Source organism: Trachypithecus francoisi, unplaced genomic scaffold, assembly GCF_009764315.1.
Source record: "Trachypithecus francoisi isolate TF-2019V2 unplaced genomic scaffold, Tfra_2.0 Lachesis_group5, whole genome shotgun sequence".
NCBI classification, from domain to species: Eukaryota; Metazoa; Chordata; class Mammalia; order Primates; family Cercopithecidae; genus Trachypithecus; species Trachypithecus francoisi.
In genome coordinates, this window is record NW_022681470.1 from 81,012,225 (window position 1) to 81,030,686 (window position 18,462).

Here is an 18,462-nt window from a genome sequence, read left to right on the forward strand (position 1 = left end):
TAAAATTCATTCCTTCATCCTTTAGTATCTATGATGTACCTACTGTGTGCCAGGCTTTGGGCTAAGTAGGGGCACATGGTGGTAAACCAAGAGAAAGCCAAGGTTCTGGCCCCAGGGAGCTTACATTCCAGCAGGGATGAGCAGGGAGGCAGCGCTGGGGCCTAGCAGTTTTCTCTCTAAGTGATTTGGTGAAGTGAGCCCCACCAACCCAGAATTTCTGAATTCAGGTTACAACCGGAACCACTTTCAGAAAATGACACCGACACCAGAAAATCTTGGTGTGAATCTGTGGACTCCTAAGGAACCACTGATAATTTTCCAAGGAGTCAGAACTCCAGAAATTGCGTGAAAACTTGGAGTCATATTAAATGCATTTTTGGCTGGGCACGGCGGCTCACACCTGAAATCCTAATGCTTTGGGAGGCTGAGGCAGGCAGGTCACGTGAACCCAGGAGTTTAAGACTAGCCTGGGCAACACGGTGAAACCCCATTTCTACAAAAAATTCAAAAATTAGCTGGGTGTAGTGGCGCACACTTGTAGTCCCACCTACTTGGGGGGCTGAGGTAGGAGGGTCGCTTGAGCTCAGAAGGCTGAGGCCGCAGTGAGCCAAGACTGTACCACTGCACTCCAGCCTGGGTGACAAAATGAGACCTTGTCTCAGAAAAAAAAATTTTTCTTAGCTTTCATCAGATTCACAAAGAGCAACATGATTTCAAAAGTAGTTGAGAACATGGCCTAGTAGAAAGAGCAGAACTAGAACCCAGGAGTTCTAATAGCAGATTGGCCCGTTACTGGACACTATCTCAGGGCTCTGAACATCCATGGCCTCTACTCTAATATTGACTTAACCTGACCATTTTCATGGGGCCATTTTGGGAATCAAATGAGAGCTAATGTGAGTCAAAGTCCTTTGGAAATTACAAACCCATATATAAATGTTTCTGTCCAGAGACTTTCTGATGTGACAGTGGGCTCTGCCCAAAATAGAACAATGCCCAGTTGTCACCACAAGACAGAATGGAAAAGTGACAGCTACCCAGATGACATGAAATTTCTAGAAAGCCGGGTCAATTTCTTCCAAAATTATCATGCATTCCAAAACTACTCATGCATAAAACTAAGATGAGTACGAAAGGCCCAATATAGCTTAATGATGCTGTACTCATAAGGATAACCACTGTAGTGTTAATACTTGTCTTTGTTGAGTACTTACTACCTGTCAGGTACTTTGCATGGATTATTTCATTTAATATTCATGACTGTCCTGTGAGGTTCATCTCATTACTGTCCACACTTCACCAATGGATAAACTGGAATTTTAAATGTTACTTCATTTTAAATATTATGTAACAGGCCAAGATCACACAGCTAGTAAACAGTGAAGCCAGGATTAAACTCCAGCCTATGCGTTTCTCCACCACCCTCTGGAATGATCATCACAGAAGATGCTCTCTGCATCTGACTACTCTCAGCCTCTCTGGGGCTGTTTCCTCACGTGTAGAATGAGGATATTAACGTCTACCATGCTGTTTTACATAGAAGATGTGCTAATCCAAAAATGCATCTAGATTTTTAGAAGAAAAAATGATAAACACATCGTATCTCATCACACATCTATGATTTTAAAGTGGTTTTGTAAGGGAAAAAACAACATTATATCATTCATGTAATGCAGTATACCAAAATCTTGTGAGATGTCCATAAATTCTGGACATGGAGTAATATTCTATTATTCTGGGGAAAAAGCATAAAGTTGCATATAAAAAAACAACAAAACAGTATATGGATATGGACACACACAGGCGCAGAGCAGGCACCCCGTCACTATTGGCTATCATTGGAAACGAGGGAATTTTTGGACACTGGGAATGAGGGAAACGTGTGTACATGGTTGCAACTGTGGTTCTTCACAATTTGTTCATTCAGAAAAAGATTTACTGAACACCTGGCACATGTTGGGAACTGTTCAGAACCTGCGTCTGAATGCAATGGTGAACAAGGCATAGTTTTTGTTCTCAAGGAACTTATTATAGTAGAATTTTCTATTTGCCTGATACAATCTATATGAAAATGCTTTGCAAATGGTATGGCAGCATGGCAAAAGCAAGGAATTATTTTCTTGTTATTCATTATATCACATGTTGGGAATATCTTCACAACCCTGCTCAAAGTGAACATGGCTAAATTCCAAGAGTGTGTTTGTTCACCCTGTAATTTTTCCTTCCCTCATTCAAAGCAGGTGATTCTGCTCTTGGAATGTCCAACTGTTTGTGACTTGAAGATTTCTGCAGGGAGTAAAACAGAAGTTCCTGAAGGCAATAGCCCTTCCTGTCTCCTGTAAAGTCCTGAGTCCCCTGAGGACATTATCTGTGTATTCTGGAGTGTGTGTGTGTGTGTGTGTGTGTGTGTGTGTGTGTGGTGTGTGTGTGTGTGTGTGTGAGAGAGAGAGAGAGAGAGAGAGAGAGAGTCATAGCACAGTGGTGCCCTAAAGAGAAAAAGCAGGGTTTCCCTGAGACCAAGAAGATGTTGAAGTTTGCAGGATCTTGAGGGTATGGGAACCCTTGAAGGCTCCTTAGCCATGTCCTGGTACCTCAGCAGGGGAGGCTTGACCATTGGCCTGAGGACTCCCAGTTCACCAAAGATTCTAGGCCCCATGCTGAGCACAGAAGCCCAAGAGCTGTCAGTCATAAAGGAACCTGTGAGCTGACCACAGGGGTAACCAGTATGGACCCAGGACCAGAAGAGACTTCCTGTTGCTTGGGGACTTTAGAAAACCCCAATACCATGGGAGGTGGAGATGGGAAGTCCCAGTAGTGACTAAGATTGAACTCCTGCCAACCTGGTGCAAGGGGGGCTTAGAATCAGTTGAAGTTGATTTAGCAGAACCCTGCCCTTCCCACACAAAAAAGGAGGGAGAATAATTCTTAGCACCTGAATTCAAGCTCAGTTCCATACTCTACACTGGCAAACAGCAGCCTTTCTAATATGCCTGGGACCCATAGAAAGAGATGCCACTGTGAGCGATAAGTCCTCCTGGGAGCAGTGAGAAGGCTGAGCTGGCATCGGCAACTGAGGCGAGGGTAGGAGGGAAAATTCTGCCCAGCTCAGATCACCAAGAGTCACAAGCACAGAAAAGGCCTCTGGTGCCAGGTATTGCCACCGACTCGAGGGAGGGGCCGCTTTTGACCACTGGCTGAACTACAGTGCGCAGGGAAGCAGTCACACCAGTTCAGAAACTAACTGGAATCACTCCCCATCAGAGAAATGCAAATCAAAACCACAATGAGATACCATCTCACACCAGTTAGAATGGCAATCATTAAAAAATCAGGAAACAACAGGTGCTGGAGAGGATGTGGAGAAATAGGACTTTTACACTGTTGGTGGGACTGTAAAGTAGTTCAACCATTGTGGAAACCAGTGTGGCAATTCCTCAAGGATCTAGAACTAGAAATACCATTTGACCCAACCATCCCATTACTGGGGATATACCCAAAGGATTATAAGTCATGCTGCTGTAAAGACACATGAACACGTATGTTTATTGCAGCACTATTCACAATAGCAAAGACTTGGAATCAACCCAAATGTCCATCAGTGACAGACTGGATTAAGAAAATGTGGTACATATACACCATGGAATACTATGCAGCCATAAAAAAGGATGAGTTCTTGTCCTTTGTAGGGACAGGGATGCAGCTGGAAACCATCATTCTCAGCAAACTATCACAAGAACAGAAAACCAAATACCACATGTTCTCACTCATAGGTGGGAATTGAACAATGAGATCATTTGGACACAGGAAGGGGAACATTACACACCGGGGCCTTTTGTGGGGAGAGGGGGGGAGAGAGGGATAGCATTAGGAGATATACCTAATGTAAATGACGAGTTAATGGGTGCAGCACAACAACATGGCACATGTATACATATGTAACAAACCTGCACATTGTGCACATGTACCCTAGAACTTAAAGTATAATAATAAAAAAAAACTTTCAAAAAAAAAAGAAAAAACAGACATGGGACATGCATTTTCTATCTGATAAACTCACAATAAAAACCCCCAGGGCAAGATGGATCCATATTTGGCACCATCTCATGCATCGGCAGAAACAGGAGCCTGTAAATTTGACACATGTCAAATCACAGAATATGTCTGCCCTCACCCCCGTTCAGCTGAAGATGCCAAGCCCAGCAGCTGGGAGCACTCCGTGTGGCATCTGCAGCCAGAGACACGTCAGTGTTGGACGGAGGGGTGCAAGATGGGCCTGTGCCCCCATGTAGATGGTCCTGCCCCACCCCAGGCCCACTGGCCACAGACACAGCATGGCTCTCAGGGAGCAGCAGCACCCAACATACCCATCACCCGGCACACCCACCATCTGAGGGCAAGGACACTACATTGAAGGCACAGTGAGGGATAAAGGGAGTCAGGTGGTGAACCCACACCGCAAACCCTACATATTTCTTCCTCCAAAGTCAGCTCAGAACTATCTCCATGGGGCTTTCCCAGACTAGGCACTCCCCCAGCACCCCTCAGATTACACGTCCTCAAGTTTAGATGGGTTTTCTGGTGTGTTCTTTTCTTCATCTTTTGTGTATATTTTCATCATTTGTCCTCCAAAAGACTGGAGGTCAATCCAAGAGCAGGACACTAGATCTGTTCTCCCATGGACTTCTCTATCCTTCACAGAACAGCTTAGGCACAGTGGGTGCTCTATCTGTGGGTCCTGCTTATCAAACATGGAAGACGACGCTAAGACCTCCCCCAGGGGATAGGGATATATTACAAAGCCTGGGTTCCAGGGCTACTTCTGTCTCATCTTCATCAGGAAGAGACAGGGACTAGAAAATGTTGTGGCCCTAACTAATAAGAAGTTACTATCCTTAATACATAAATAATTCTGAGGAATCAATAAGAAACCTGGAATGACTGCTATGCAACAGTGTCAGAGTTTGGCATACAAAGAGATTGCATACCTCATGTGGGTTTCCAGCTACCACATCCCCAATTTCCCTGAAATACAAAGAAAGAAATAAACCTAACATGAGTACAAAACATACAGCTAATGGCTGGGTTCTTTGAGGAAGATTTTGGCCCTCCTGAGAGATTGGCCTCACACCCCAGACTTCATTTCCTACTAAAAACTGCATAAACAGAATCTTTAGCCAGGATTCGTCTCCCTCTCCTCCTCAACCTCCACCCCACCCTGAGTTTTTCATCAGAGACAAGAGTTTCCCAGTGCAATTGGCCCTTCAAGGATTCCAGAGTGTTCACCCTGATGGATCACTCCCAGGGACAAGAATGGTAACTGGGGTAAGGTAGGGACAGAATTCCCCAGAAGGATGATCCTGTTGACATGTCCGCTGGGGCTGAGCCAGCAAGCTCACAGTCCTTGCAGGGGTGCATAGATGTTGTGTGTGCTGTGGGGTATGTTATGTGTGTATCATATGTATGTGGTGTGTGTGAATAGTATGTATATAGTGTGTATGTGGTATGAGTGTGTGCTGTGTGACTGTGTGGAGTGTACACTGTATGTACATGGTGTGAGTGGTGTACGGTGTGTGTACTGTATGATGTGTGATGTGTGCAGTGTGTACGTATGGTGTGTGGTGTGTTTGGTGTGTGTGGTATGTAATGTGTGGTGTGCATGTGCTTGTAGTATGTGTGCTGCGTGTGTGGTATACATGTTGTGTGTGTGATGTACATGTGTGGTGTGTATGTGTAGTGTGTATAGTTTGTGTAGTATGTGATGTGTGTGATATGTAATACATAATGTTCATGTGTGTGTGGTGTGTGGTATATGTGTGTGCATGGTGTGTCCGTGGTGTGTGTATATGGCACATGTATAGTTATGTATGGGGGATGTATGTGGTATATAGTGTGCAGTGTATGACTGATGTGTAGTGTGTGTATGTGTGTGTACATGGTGTATGTGTATCATGGTATGTTGTATGTACATGGTGTGTACATGTAGTGTATACCTGGTGTGTGTGTGTTGTGTATGTGTGGGGTGTGTGTGGTATGTATGTGTGGTGTGTGTGCATGATATGTGTGGTATATATGTGTTATGTGTGAGTGGAGTATGTGTGTGGTATGTGGTATGTATATGTGTGTAGGTGGTACATGTCATGTGTATATGTGTGTGGTGTATACATAGTGTGTGTGAGTGGAGCATGTGTGTGGTGTATGTGTGTGAGTGGAGAATGTGCATGTTGTGTATGTGTTTGTGGTGTGTATATGTGGCATGTGGTGTGTATGTATGTAGTGCATGTGTGTGGTGTGTACATACATGGTGTGTGTGAGTGGAGTGTGTGTGTTGTGTATGTGTGTTGTGTGGTGTGTGTGTGACGTATGTGTGTGGTGTGTACATACATGGTGTGTGTGAGTGGAGTGTGTGTGTTGTGTATGTGTGTTGTGTGGTGTGTGTGTGACGTATGTGTGTGGTATGTGGTGCATGTTTGTGTGGCGTGTGGTGTGTATGTGTGTGGCATGTGTGTATGTGTGTGGTGTGTATGTGTATGGTGTATGTGTGTGGTGTGTATGTGTGTGATGTATGTGTGTGGTACATGGTGCATATTTGTGTGGCATGTGGTGTGTGTGTGATGTATGTGTGTGGTATGTGGTGCGTGTTTGTGTGGCGTGTGGTGTGTACATGTGTGGCATGTGTGTATGTGTGTGGTGTGTATGTGTGTGGTGTATGTGTGTGGTACATGGTGCATGTTTGTGTGTTGTGTGGTGTGTGTGTGATGTACGTGTGTGGTATGTGGTGCATGTTTGTATGGCGTGTGGTGTGTATGTGTGTGGCATGTGTGTATGTGTGTGGTGTGTATGTGTGTGGTGTATGTGTGTGTATGTGTGTATGTGTGTGGTGTATGTGTGTGTATGTGTGTGTGTGGTGTGTATATGGGGGGTGTGTGTGAGGGGAGGTGGGGGTACTCCGGTTCAGGTCCCGCTCTCAGGGCCTCACATGCTCCTTCTGCAGGGGTGGGAGCCCCAGTCCAGGCCGCTGCTGGTCTCCTGGTTCCCTTTCTCTCCTTGACCTATAGAGTGAGGTGGAGGGGTAGGAGGGGGACACCCAGCAAAGGGTCCTTTGGCCTTGTAGTTTCTTAGAGCTTTCTTCTGGAAACATGTACTGGGAACTGGGGTGGGTCCTGCACCTGCATGGGGCCACTTCCCTTTGTGGGCCCACAGACAACTCTTCCCCACCACGGAGGGAAGGAGACACACAGGGCCTGGGCCTTCTTCTCCAAGAACACTCTCAAGCAGAACTCGCCATCTTTGAAGGGCTCAAACGTGGATGGCACCACCAGGTACTCCCCAGGAGGCAGCCGGGCCCGGCCAGAGACCTCCTGCAGGTTGACATAGGTGCTGGTGCGCGCCGAGGGCTGGTAGTCCAGGAAGAAATCCCGGCCCACGTGTGCATCCATGTGACTCTCCAGCTGCACAAAACAACAGGCAGAGTCAATTTATTGCTAAATCCTGGAAGATGAGAGCCCAAGAGTCCAGCTTTATCGTGATAATTTAGGAATTATTGATTTTTACCATTGCGCTAAGAATCAGGAGGCCACGGATTCTGTTGTGAACTCACTGTATGTCAATCATCAAGTGTATTTTGAGTGCCTTCTAGGTGCCAGGCCCTGTTTGAGGCATTGATCTTGCCTTTGTGACCTTGACCTGTGGGCCTCCCCAGTTAAATGAAGGTTGAGTAGCAGGATCTCCAGTGTGCGCTCAGCTTCTGTCTGGATATTTTTCCTCTCTAATCCAATAGACTCTTTTATTCTGCAGCTGTCTCTGGAAGTGTGGCACTGACCTTCCCAGTACAGGCCCAAGGCTGGATAAAAGAGCTTAAATCCTAGTCCTCAAGCAAAAGCTGCCACAAAAACTCGCTCACCTTTGACTATCTGGGAAAACTGCTCTGCAAAGAGACTGCGATGGTCAGTCTGGAAGCCCAGGGAGGCAGCTCTAAAAGAGACAGGCAGTGGGGGCAGCCACAGCTAGGCCTAATCCGGAGTCCCCCCAGCCTCCCCAGGGCCTCGACTCTCCTCAACAGGCGATGATGCTCTCCAGGACCCACTTATTTGTTGCGGGGAGGTGGGAGGCTGTTGGTGCATGACACAGGCTAATTAGTGACTGCACAGTGCTTCCAAAACACAGGTGCCAACATTATTATTGCTGTAATTAAGCCTCCCCATAGCACTGCGTCTTTACGATCAATCTTCATCAAGATGCCTGTGACAGAGGCCAGGTGCTGATACGCTGCAAGGGCTATAACTTCTGTGTGACCTGGAGCTGAAATGTCCACCCCAGAGTGGACAGTGTTCACTCGTGGTCATCAGACCTTCTTTGGATTACAGATCTGCTAAGCAAAGAAGGAAGCAGGCCACCTGCCCCCACTACCCTAGCCAGGACTCCACATAGAGCCCCCAGGAAGTCCTCACTGACCCAGCCACTAGGGTGCCCACAGTCCTTGAGATTCTCCCTAAAAATGCTTACACTCTGGGCAGGAGAATGCTGGCGGTGTGGCCAGCGAGGACGTGACCAAGGCCTACATGTCATGAGTTAAAGGTCATTCTTGCCATACCTGATGGTAGCAAAGGGAGGAGACAGGGCACTAGCAGGAGAAAGCACTCAGGAGAGTTGAAGTAGGGAAGCTATTCTAATTTGGCTTGGGTTGGGAAGGGGGCAAACTGAGTTCCAGCAAGAATCCAGGGTGGAGCAGGTTAGAGAAGTCCTATTTGGGAGGCCAGAGTGGGGACTGAAGAACACTGAGGCAAGATCTGGGTAAGACTCTGTCCTACCAGGGACCCCAAGTAAGCAGGTGCCACAAGGTCCCTGGCCCCCACATCTGCCCTTGACATAGCACAGTTCAAAATGACAGGATGGAAGTTGGGCAGGCTTAACTAAGGGTGGTTCTCAGTGTGGGGTCAGGATCAACAGCAGCACCCCAGGGTAACTTGTTAGAATGCAAATTCTCAGGCCCCACCCTAGACTGAAAGAATCAGAAACTCCAGGAGCGGGACCCAAAAATCTGTGCTTTAAAAAGCATTCTAGGGGATTCAGAAACACATCCTAAGTTTGACAACTGTTGTCCTGAAGGCCCCCTGGCACTTGCAGAGCACAGGATCCAGGGTAACACATTGAGGGCACTGTGAGGTGCTACTGGAGAAAGCTCCATTGTGTGTGTACGTCACCTCTCACTCATAGAAATGGGGCATTTCTGATGGGAACCACCATCACCCAGACTTAACTCAGCTTTGGTTTTAATTATTTTCTGGTACTAGGGCTCAACTCCTAGCAGGAGGCTGGACCAAATGGAGCACTAGCTGAAACAGGGAAGAGGTGAAAGCACCTCTCCATAAGACATAACCATCAGTGTGCCATATCAGTTTACTGTTGCCTTGGCAACATCCAGAAGTTACTGCCCCTTTCCATGGCAACAACCTGACAACCCAGATGTTAACACTCTTTTTCTAGAAATTTCTGCATAATCTGCCCCTTAATTTGCATATAATTAAAAGTTGGTATGAGTGTGGAACTGCCTGTCAGCTGCTACTCTGGGCTCACTGGCTATGAGGTAGCCCTGCTCTGCAAGGACCTCTGCTGCTGCTCTACCCTGCCACTTCAATAAAAGTTGCTGTCTAACACCACTGGCTGGTCCTTGAAATTTTTCCTGGGTGAAGCCAAGAACCCTCCCAGGCTAAGCCCCAATTTGAGGGCTCACCTGTCCTGCATCAGTAAGAAGTATTTGCTCTAAACCATTCACTTGCTTGTCTGTTCCCTCCGTAATCAATAACATGCACTTTGTGAGTCAAGGGCAGGTGGACCAGTAATCTGCAGCCTTGGACCAAGGCGTACACTAGACCTGATGAATTGAGCCTTGTTGGCACATGCTTCATGGCTAGCCAAGCTTGAAAATCCAGAAGAACTGGGGTAAAGCTGCAGCAGGGTGGATACACCTCTACCTAATTAGTGCAACTGACTCCAGCAGGAGGAAGCCCAGAAAGAACACTGGTTCTCAACCTTGGCTGCCCATTGGAATCACGTTGTTCAGACCAGCAGGGGTATGGGGGAAAAGGTCACCACTGTTCCTTCTATGAGGGCCTGACAGATGGGACTTGCAGTGGTCCTCACCCACTCTCAGAGCTACCAGCCTACTCATGTGGTTTGATTCATGACTGGATCATGTAAGAGCTGTGGAACAACCAGTTTCTATCACAGGAAACAGATGCTGCCGGCTGCCTATCCTGAAGGCAGCCAAACTATTTCTCACCAAAGGAAGGAATTTCTATCAGCACTCACACACCTCCTTGGGAACCTGTGGGGCAGAAGAAAAGAGCAGGTCACCTGAGAGCTCCAAGGTCCTCCTTCTGCTCCTTTTCCTCCCTTCCTATGTCTTGCAGACAGACTGTGCAGTCCTGGGGCCACTGAGGAAGACGTTTGTGCTAAAGTGAGAAGCCAGTCAGCATTTCTGAAACTGGAACATTATTGATGAATTTCAAGGCCATCTATAAACAGGATCCTAGAAATCTGGTGGGGGCCCACCAGATTTCTAAGTTCTACTTTCATACTTTTCTAGTTGTAGAATCTACCAAGATCTCAAATTCTTCAAGAGTAATAGCCTTCGGCTTTCAATGAGAGCTAATCTCTTCTTATAGACCTACAGACCTAGAGTCCAAGATCAAGAGCTTGACCAGAGAGAGAGAATCTCAGTTAACCTGAGCCATAGTTTATTCTGCCCTTGGCTGTGGTGAAATGGGTCAAGAATAGGCACGTGACCCAAGCTTAGCCCATCAGAGACTTACTTCTCTGGGATTTCTGAATCAGAACTAACAGAAGGGGCTCCTTTCTTAATGCTAGTGATATTAAGGAATGAAGAAATCTAGACTAGCACAATGTCATCAACACTAGGGAGGAGATGTCAAGAGAAATAATCCTGGTAGTATCTAAGTCCCTTGTCCCAAGCCTCCATCTCCTTCCCTTGCTTCGGTTTCATGAGCTGGTATATTCTTTTCACTACCCTAGCTCAAGTTAGGCTCTATTTTATGCAACTGGAAGTGTTGACTCCCACAAGAGAGTAGCTCTCAGATCCAGAGTAGGAGCTTCCCCATGCCTGGGGTTCCTATGCCAGGCTAGAGAAGAGGATTCAGACCCCCCAATTTGTCCCTTTCCACTCTTTGTCCCTGACACATAGGCCCTTTTGACCAGAAGACCATTATAACCATTGTTTGTGACTTAGGTCTATGGTCAACTGCCTATAACTCTGAGAAACAACAATATTAGGGAAAATGCTAGCACGCTCACTTCTGGAGCCCCCTGTGTCATTGGCAGCAGAAGCAGAAGAGTCCAGGGTCATAGTCATTCCTCTAATTTTGAATGTAAAACCAAAATCACCCATGCAGAGGCCTCACAAGTATCTTCCTCTTGGCTCCTGGCCTTTACACACCCTTGGCAGGGGCTTTCCTAACCCCTTGGGCCATCTTTTCACAAACAACTTGACCACCTCTGCTGCCATCAATATGCTCCAGATTCACCCTGCCAAGAATCACCCAACAGGAACTGAGCCAGGCAGGTGGGGCCTCTTGGTGGCACAAATCCAGAGCAACAAGGTAAGGAAGCAGGCCTTAGCCACTGCCCACGGGTGGATGGAAAGAAACAGTCATCTTTGAAATGCAGGATCCTGACTGCAAATGACAGACTGGCCTGGCATCACTGCAGGAAGATAAAGGGGAGAGAGAGGAGGCCAGACAAGGAGGTCTCTTTAGCCTTTGGAGGCACCTGGCTGCTTCTCAGTCAGCAGCAGGTTTTCATCCTCAATCCAAACTCCAGTTAAAGCAAGAGGAGAGAAATACAGGAATAAGAATATGGCACCCACTCCCTGCAACCCCAGCTACTCCCTATAACCCCAGCTACTCCTGATACCCTCTTAACCTGACTTTTAAACTGTTTTCACTTACGGATGTCATGCTCTAAATTATATGCCTGTGGCCAGATGTAGAAGGACCACAGATCACATACACTGGAATATTTTTTAAGCAGCTGTAATTTGATGACTAAAAAACTGATATGCTTTATATATTATTTACGAGTGCAAATGTCATGCCACACAAAGCTATTTCAGTCCGTTTGAAAGAATGCTTTGCTGGTCTGGTTATATAAGGTCGGCCTGGCCGAGTGTGGTGGCTCACGCCTGTAATTCCAGCACTTTGGGAGGCCGAAGAGGGTGGATCATCTGAGGTCAGGAGTTTGAGACCGGCCTGGCCAACAGGGGTGAAACCCCATTTCTACTAAAAATACAAAAATCAGCCAGATGTGGTGGCATGCACCTGTAATCCCAGCCACTCAAGAGGCTGAGGCAGGACAATTGCTTGAACCTGGGAGATGGAGGTGGCAGTGAGCCGAGTTCACAACACTACACTCCAGCCTGGGCAACACAGTGAGACTCCATCTCAAAAAAAAAAAAAAAGGTAGACCTGATGGATGAAGAACTGAGTAGCCCACCCTGCATCCATGCCCACCTACTATCGACTCTCCAAAACCATCATTTAACTTTCACACTGTCAAGAAATATCCTTTTGGCTGGAATGTTCTCCCTTGAAATCCAGCTCATCTTTCAAGGTTCTCATCAAAATCTCCTCCTCCATGAAGCTGAGGTGACCCCAGCCCATTGTGTCTGGTCCCCATCACAGCAGATCTGCCCTGCTCTGTTGCCAGTGGAGTGTGCATTTGACTTTCCACTTCAGATTGCAAGCACCTTGAGGACAGTAACTATGTGATATTCCTCCATGTCCTCAGCTTATAGTACAGCACCAGCACATAGTAGATGCTCATTAAAGTTTATTGACGTGATGTGCATACACTAAGTGCCTAAACAGGTTTTTATCTCTTCAAACAGAGTCTGGCTTTGTGCTACTAACATTCTAGGTGGAGATGAAAGAGCTAAGCTGGAGGAGAATTGGAGCTTATTTATTTGCAATTCCTTTCTCCTGCCATCACTTAGCAATTATTTTCCAACTCCCATTCCTCAACATAAAATACACTCGCGTGCCCGTGCATGTGCACACATACACATATACACCCTAAACGCTAAAGCCCTAAATTCCAGAATATGAGAAATAAAGGGTGGGGTGCAGACAGGATCTTGACAATTGCACTATTTCCTTACTGGTTTCTTATTACAATTTTTTTTCATACATTAATTTATACTGAGATATTGGGCCTCCAGTCAGCTCTTGGTCTTCCTGATTAGAATTGTATTTTTCCCAAGAAATTCTTTTAACAAAATTGTTTTAAAAAACAACCACCATAAGTCCCGCTGGAATTTGTTAAAAGGAGTCTTTGCCTGTATAAAAAAGTGGATTCCAATTTATTTCTGGCTAGACTTGTCAAGACACAAAGGTCTTACTTTAATATATCTGTGAGGCTGTTAAGTCTGTAGAGGGGTGGCTGCCAGGAAAACTGGCACGTTAGCCAGGGACTGCAGCGTGAGCCCAGAGTCAGCTGTATTCCAGACTCCAGAGACACCAGAACTGAAAACGGGCACGTGGTTTCCATCACCCCAGCTCATGCTCTGTGTGCTCCAAGTGTCTCAAGGCCTCCCAGGGAATAGTTGTCTTTGGCTCCCATATCCAGCCTCCTTCCCTGACTCAGTGATGCCCCTCATCCTCCTTGTGCCACCTCAAGTGCCTTATGCCCCCATGTTCTTGGCTCTTGTCCCTGGGGAAGCCTGTACTTGGAAAAGAGTCCAATGAACACCTGTACACTGAGCCTTCAATGACAGGCAAAGGTTAACGTGTCACACATCTCGGTGTTAACAGCAGAGACTTAAGCCATAGGAATGAATCTCTAATTGTGGAATTCAGGCCTCAGTAAGGCCACTGGGATTGTTATATAGGGGAGCAAGGGCACTTCTCGATTAGGAATACTCCAGCAATAAGAAAGATGTGCTACAATGACTGGCCAAGATATTCAGCCCCAAAACATAAAGTGTGTAATGAAGGACAAATCCAGCACAGCAGTACCTGGTAGACAGCATAGCCGATGCTAAGCATGCCCTGTCCTATCCTCTTCCGTTGCCTGCGATTTTTCTGCATCAGACCCAGCAGCACTGTACAGCAGGGTTCTCCGATGCTCTCCTCCTGGTCTTCATCCACTTCATCCAAATGGATTTTGAACTGAGGATTGGTCCAGTAAGTGGCTGGAAGTCACCCAGGTGATGGTGGTTCTCCATGTAGCGGGTGAGGAGATGAAGAAGAATAAAGTAAAAGGAAGAACCTTGATCATCCTAATGAATGCACAGCTCTGTCCAAACTGTGCCTAGTAAGCGGGCCTCAGAAAGTGTTCTTTACAAGGTGGTCAGGAATTTCCTCCTACCTCCCTACACATCCACACACACAGACATATCCCATCGCAATTGGAAATGTATGCTTGTCCATTTGATCAACCAGGAGCCCAGAAGCGCTTGACTGGGAATATTCAGGATCCCGTGATCCGAGGGCCACACTGGGCAGCACTGCCTCCAAGTCTTCCTGGGGAAAGACTTAACATCACCTTGCTCTCAGCACTTGACCTGTGAAGGCAAACCCACCTTCTGGAGGAAGGGAGATCTCTGGGTAAAAACCATGTCCCCAGGACAGAAGAGGAGAAAGTCCCAGAAGAGACTAGCTACGAAAGAGGTCTCCGCCTGACACTATAAAGACAACTGCTCTTGCCATCTGATTGATACCTATTCTCCCTCTGAGAGGGCCCCAGCTGCAGAGCACAGCCGGCAGCACCCCTGAGAACTACTCTGCTGTCCATCACCCCAGGGGCCTTACAGGATGGCTTCAGTGTCGCAGCCTACTGATGAGACACACTTTCTTCAAGAGAAAGTCATTTAATAATGCATGAGGAATCACAATTGGCAGTTAAGAAGCAGTCCTGCCACACCACCTATGGATATTGAAAAAGACTCCCTCATTTCAAAGATGGCTTTTTAAAAATCTCTCAGAATAGTAAGTACACAAGCCAAGCCACAGAGAGGTTAAAAGGATCATCCAAGGACACGCAGCAAGTCTATGACAGAGTCCAGTGGCAGAGCATAATTGCAGAAGACATGCCTGACAGGTGTCTCCACTCTAGGGCCTCAACAATTTCAATAGCCATGTGCCCTGGAGGAAAAAAGAAGTGGAAGGGCATGGGATTTTTCTTTACATCCTTTAAAGAAGAGTCTAACTTGAAAAATAACAAGGCATTCACAGGTGACCAAGAGCCATTGATTATCACTTTTCTTTACAGTAGGATTTCTTATTCAATTCCACCTTCCCAGAATTCCCACTTCCAGGTTTGTTTGTTTGTTTGATTGATTGATTGATTTTAGGGCTCAAGTGTATGGATTTTAAAGTCAGATATCTGTGGATTCCAGAGGAGACAGAAAAAATTCCGTAATCACCTATACTTCCATCACTACCAAAGGGCAGGAACTATCCATGTCTTCCTGACAGCTAGTTGACGGCAAGGATGGGATTGTGATTTGGTGTTTGCAGATACCTAGGGCACCCCTTATGGTTCTGAGCTCCGAAAATGATCCATGCAAATCTCCTACACATTTTCTAAGAGCTTGCTAATGGTGAGCAGATTTTAATTTCTCCCAAATGCAACATTACTGCAATCCATACATTTTTTGTTTACTCCTTAACAGTATTGGAGGAAGAGAATGGGCCGTAAAACAATGCATCCCGTTTATATAATGCTACACAGTTTACAAAGTGCTTTCCTACACATTGTGTTCCAAGGCTCACAGTGACCCAGTAAGGTTCAAAGATCGAACTCCATCTGGAGGATTAGGAAACTGAAGCTCAGAAGAGGGAAATGCCCTTCCCAAGGGTCTAAATCAAACAAGGGCAGGACGTGGACCCCTTTCCTTCCTCTCTGTTCAGCACTCTGGTCACAGCTGCCTGAACTGGGAGCTTTGGGTTGGATGGGTGATGAAAGAAGAGAGAACTTGTCAAGACCCAGCATTGCACCCAGGTGGGGTTTTATTCTAATGTTGCTTCACTAGCACTGAGCACAGCCCTGCAGTGAGCTCTGTTCAAGAGAAAAAAGTGACTGGCCCTGCCTCATGTGCTTACAGTCTAAGTCAATAAACACATCAACAGCAAACCAGGCAGGGAGCATGGGGAGCAGGAGGTGAAAAGTAGAGAGAGCAGGATTTGCTTTTCTTCATTTCTCCTTAGAGATGTGGGGCTGTTTTCCCGAGTTTCTTCATCAGGTGCTGCCTCAGCTGATTCAACCTAGGAGGAGCCTACACAGGGGACACTTTAGTGATCTTCTGTGAGCCAGGAAAGCTTCCCACCTTTCATCAAGTGAGGACCCAGGGTTAGTGCGGAGGCCATGCAACCTGCCTATACTATCACCATGCTATCTCCACCAGGGACTGAGTCCCCATGACATGCATGCCCTGTGTGTGGCCACCACGGACTGTCTTTGCCCTCCACCTCCAACTCAGGCACAAACACACAGTGAAACAGCAGCTCTAATGGATGCAGTCTATTGAAACAGCAGATGTTGTACCCGTGTTCCCCTAGCACACCATCAGCCACTCTGTCCCAGAGCTCAGCGGGATGACTGTTAGCCAGCTGGGTTGGGGGAGTGGGGAGGAAGGGGCAAAAACCCAAAGGAAGAACAGGAGGCCTTAGCATAAGGTGCTAAGAGCAGGGTTAGTGTGGAAAGCATGTCCTTTGGGGGAGGGGAGGGTGGGCGAAGCAGGGATGGTTTGAACACACAGTTCAGGCTGCAGCTGAGTGGCTGCAGAGCCACTGCCCACCCTCACAACCCTGGCCCCCAAGCCCTAGGGAGAAGCAGGACCTCCAGAGGGTGCCCAGAAGTCAAAGAACAAAGTCCAAAGGCCTTATCCAAAGATTAACATATGGGGCTGTGCACGGTGGCTCACAACTGTAATCCCAGAACATTGGGAGGCCAAAGTTGGTGGATCACTTGAGCCTAGGAGTTCGAGACCAGCCTGGGCAACATGGTGAGACCCCGTCTCTACAAAAATTTGTTTAAAAATTAGACAGGCCTGGTGGTGTGTGCCTGTGGTCCCAGCTACTGAGGAGACTGAGTTGAGAGGATCACTTGAGCCTGGGAGGCAGAGGTTGTGATGAGCAGAAATCGCACCACTGCACTCCAACCCGGGCAACAGAGCAAGGCCCTGTCTCAAAAAAACACACAAAATACCAACAAAAAATTATATAAAGTGACCCAGTTCAAGGAGGATAAGCTGGAGGAGGTTGGGCCGAGGCAGCCCTTCACCTTACCTGGGTAGTTCTGGCAGCCCCCAGCTGTGGAGCTCCGGATCCAGCGGCCATTGAACAGGACCAGGTTCCATTTGTGCACCTCCTCACTACTCAGAGAGTCCGGGGACAGGTTGCAGATCTCCAACCGAGAGAATTGCCTCACGAAATCTGAAAATGACATCCTGGGGGCAGAGGCACCAGAGGGCTCTCAGTGAAGAGGGCTGGGTTGTGATTAAAGGCACGCATACCGGGCACGGGAAGGAGCCGTGGCACAGGCCCTAGAGGCCGTGGGCTAGCATAATCTTTCCTGCAGCACACTGATACAAACACGCAGAGATGACAATCCACATTCTTCACTAGTGCTAGCTTCTTGGCTCTTATAGGGAGCCCCCCTCACGTATCTTAAAAGCCAAGCAAAGGATCTGAACTGTAAACTGCAAAAGACCCCAGGAGGTCATCTCGACAAAGCCTCTGCCTCTAGATTGGGTTAAGTCTAAGCTCACATGAGGTTTATTTTTGTTTAATTCAGAGTGATGTATAGTTAAGCTGTACCATATTCAAGGAGTATCCTTATTATCTTCCTTAGTTCACTAGCAAAGGAAGTTATCCCATATTGATGGTAGGTAAATCTTAGCTTAAACAGATAGAAGCAGTGCTCTCAGTTCATTAGAGAGATAGTAGAACTGAGAAAGACAGGCTGATAGGTAAGCCAGGCTGAGGGCCCAGATATCACGGTTTCAGAGCTTTAGATGTGCTGGTATAGAGGTGGAATTTTACCAGGACAAAAGGAGGAGAAGAATGAATTCATCATGGTCAGGAACCATGTTGCCTTCCTGGAAGACCTAGAGACTGGCTGCACCCACATCAGAACAGAAAATGGACCTATCACCAATGGGACAGCGCTTCAGCAGAAAACTCACCAGAATTCTCCATCCTCAACTTTCTTGTCCAGTTCTTCCTTCCGCCGGGGGTCTATGTGGTTCCACTCTGGTGCACTGAGGGGAAAACAAGCAGAGGTGGTCGCTTCTGAGGGGTTCTACACACAGGGCAAGCTGTTTACTGCACCCAAACTTCCCCCCTAAGAGCCAGAAACAAAATACCAAAAGCACCACATGCAGACAGAAAGGCAGGATGGACAGTGCGGAGTGAGCTCACTGTCTAGGGAAGGGACACAGACCCAGGA

At 47.1% G+C, this 18,462-nt stretch overlaps 1 protein-coding gene across 1 annotated transcript in view; it reads right to left on the reverse strand.

Annotated features, from left to right (window-relative positions):
• The window catches only part of CAPN8 (calpain 8), a 76,808-nt gene that overhangs the window by 12,325 nt on the left and 46,021 nt on the right, over positions 1–18,462 (reverse strand). Inside the window, exons 8-13 of the mRNA XM_033195321.1 lie at positions 18,200–18,274; positions 17,301–17,461; positions 14,028–14,203; positions 10,313–10,324; positions 7,237–7,448; positions 4,986–5,022 (exon numbers count right to left, since the gene is read on the reverse strand). Of these exons, the coding sequence (XP_033051212.1) occupies positions 4,986–5,022; positions 7,237–7,448; positions 10,313–10,324; positions 14,028–14,203; positions 17,301–17,461; positions 18,200–18,274 (673 nt within the window). The remainder of the gene's footprint in view (positions 1–4,985; positions 5,023–7,236; positions 7,449–10,312; positions 10,325–14,027; positions 14,204–17,300; positions 17,462–18,199; positions 18,275–18,462) is intronic.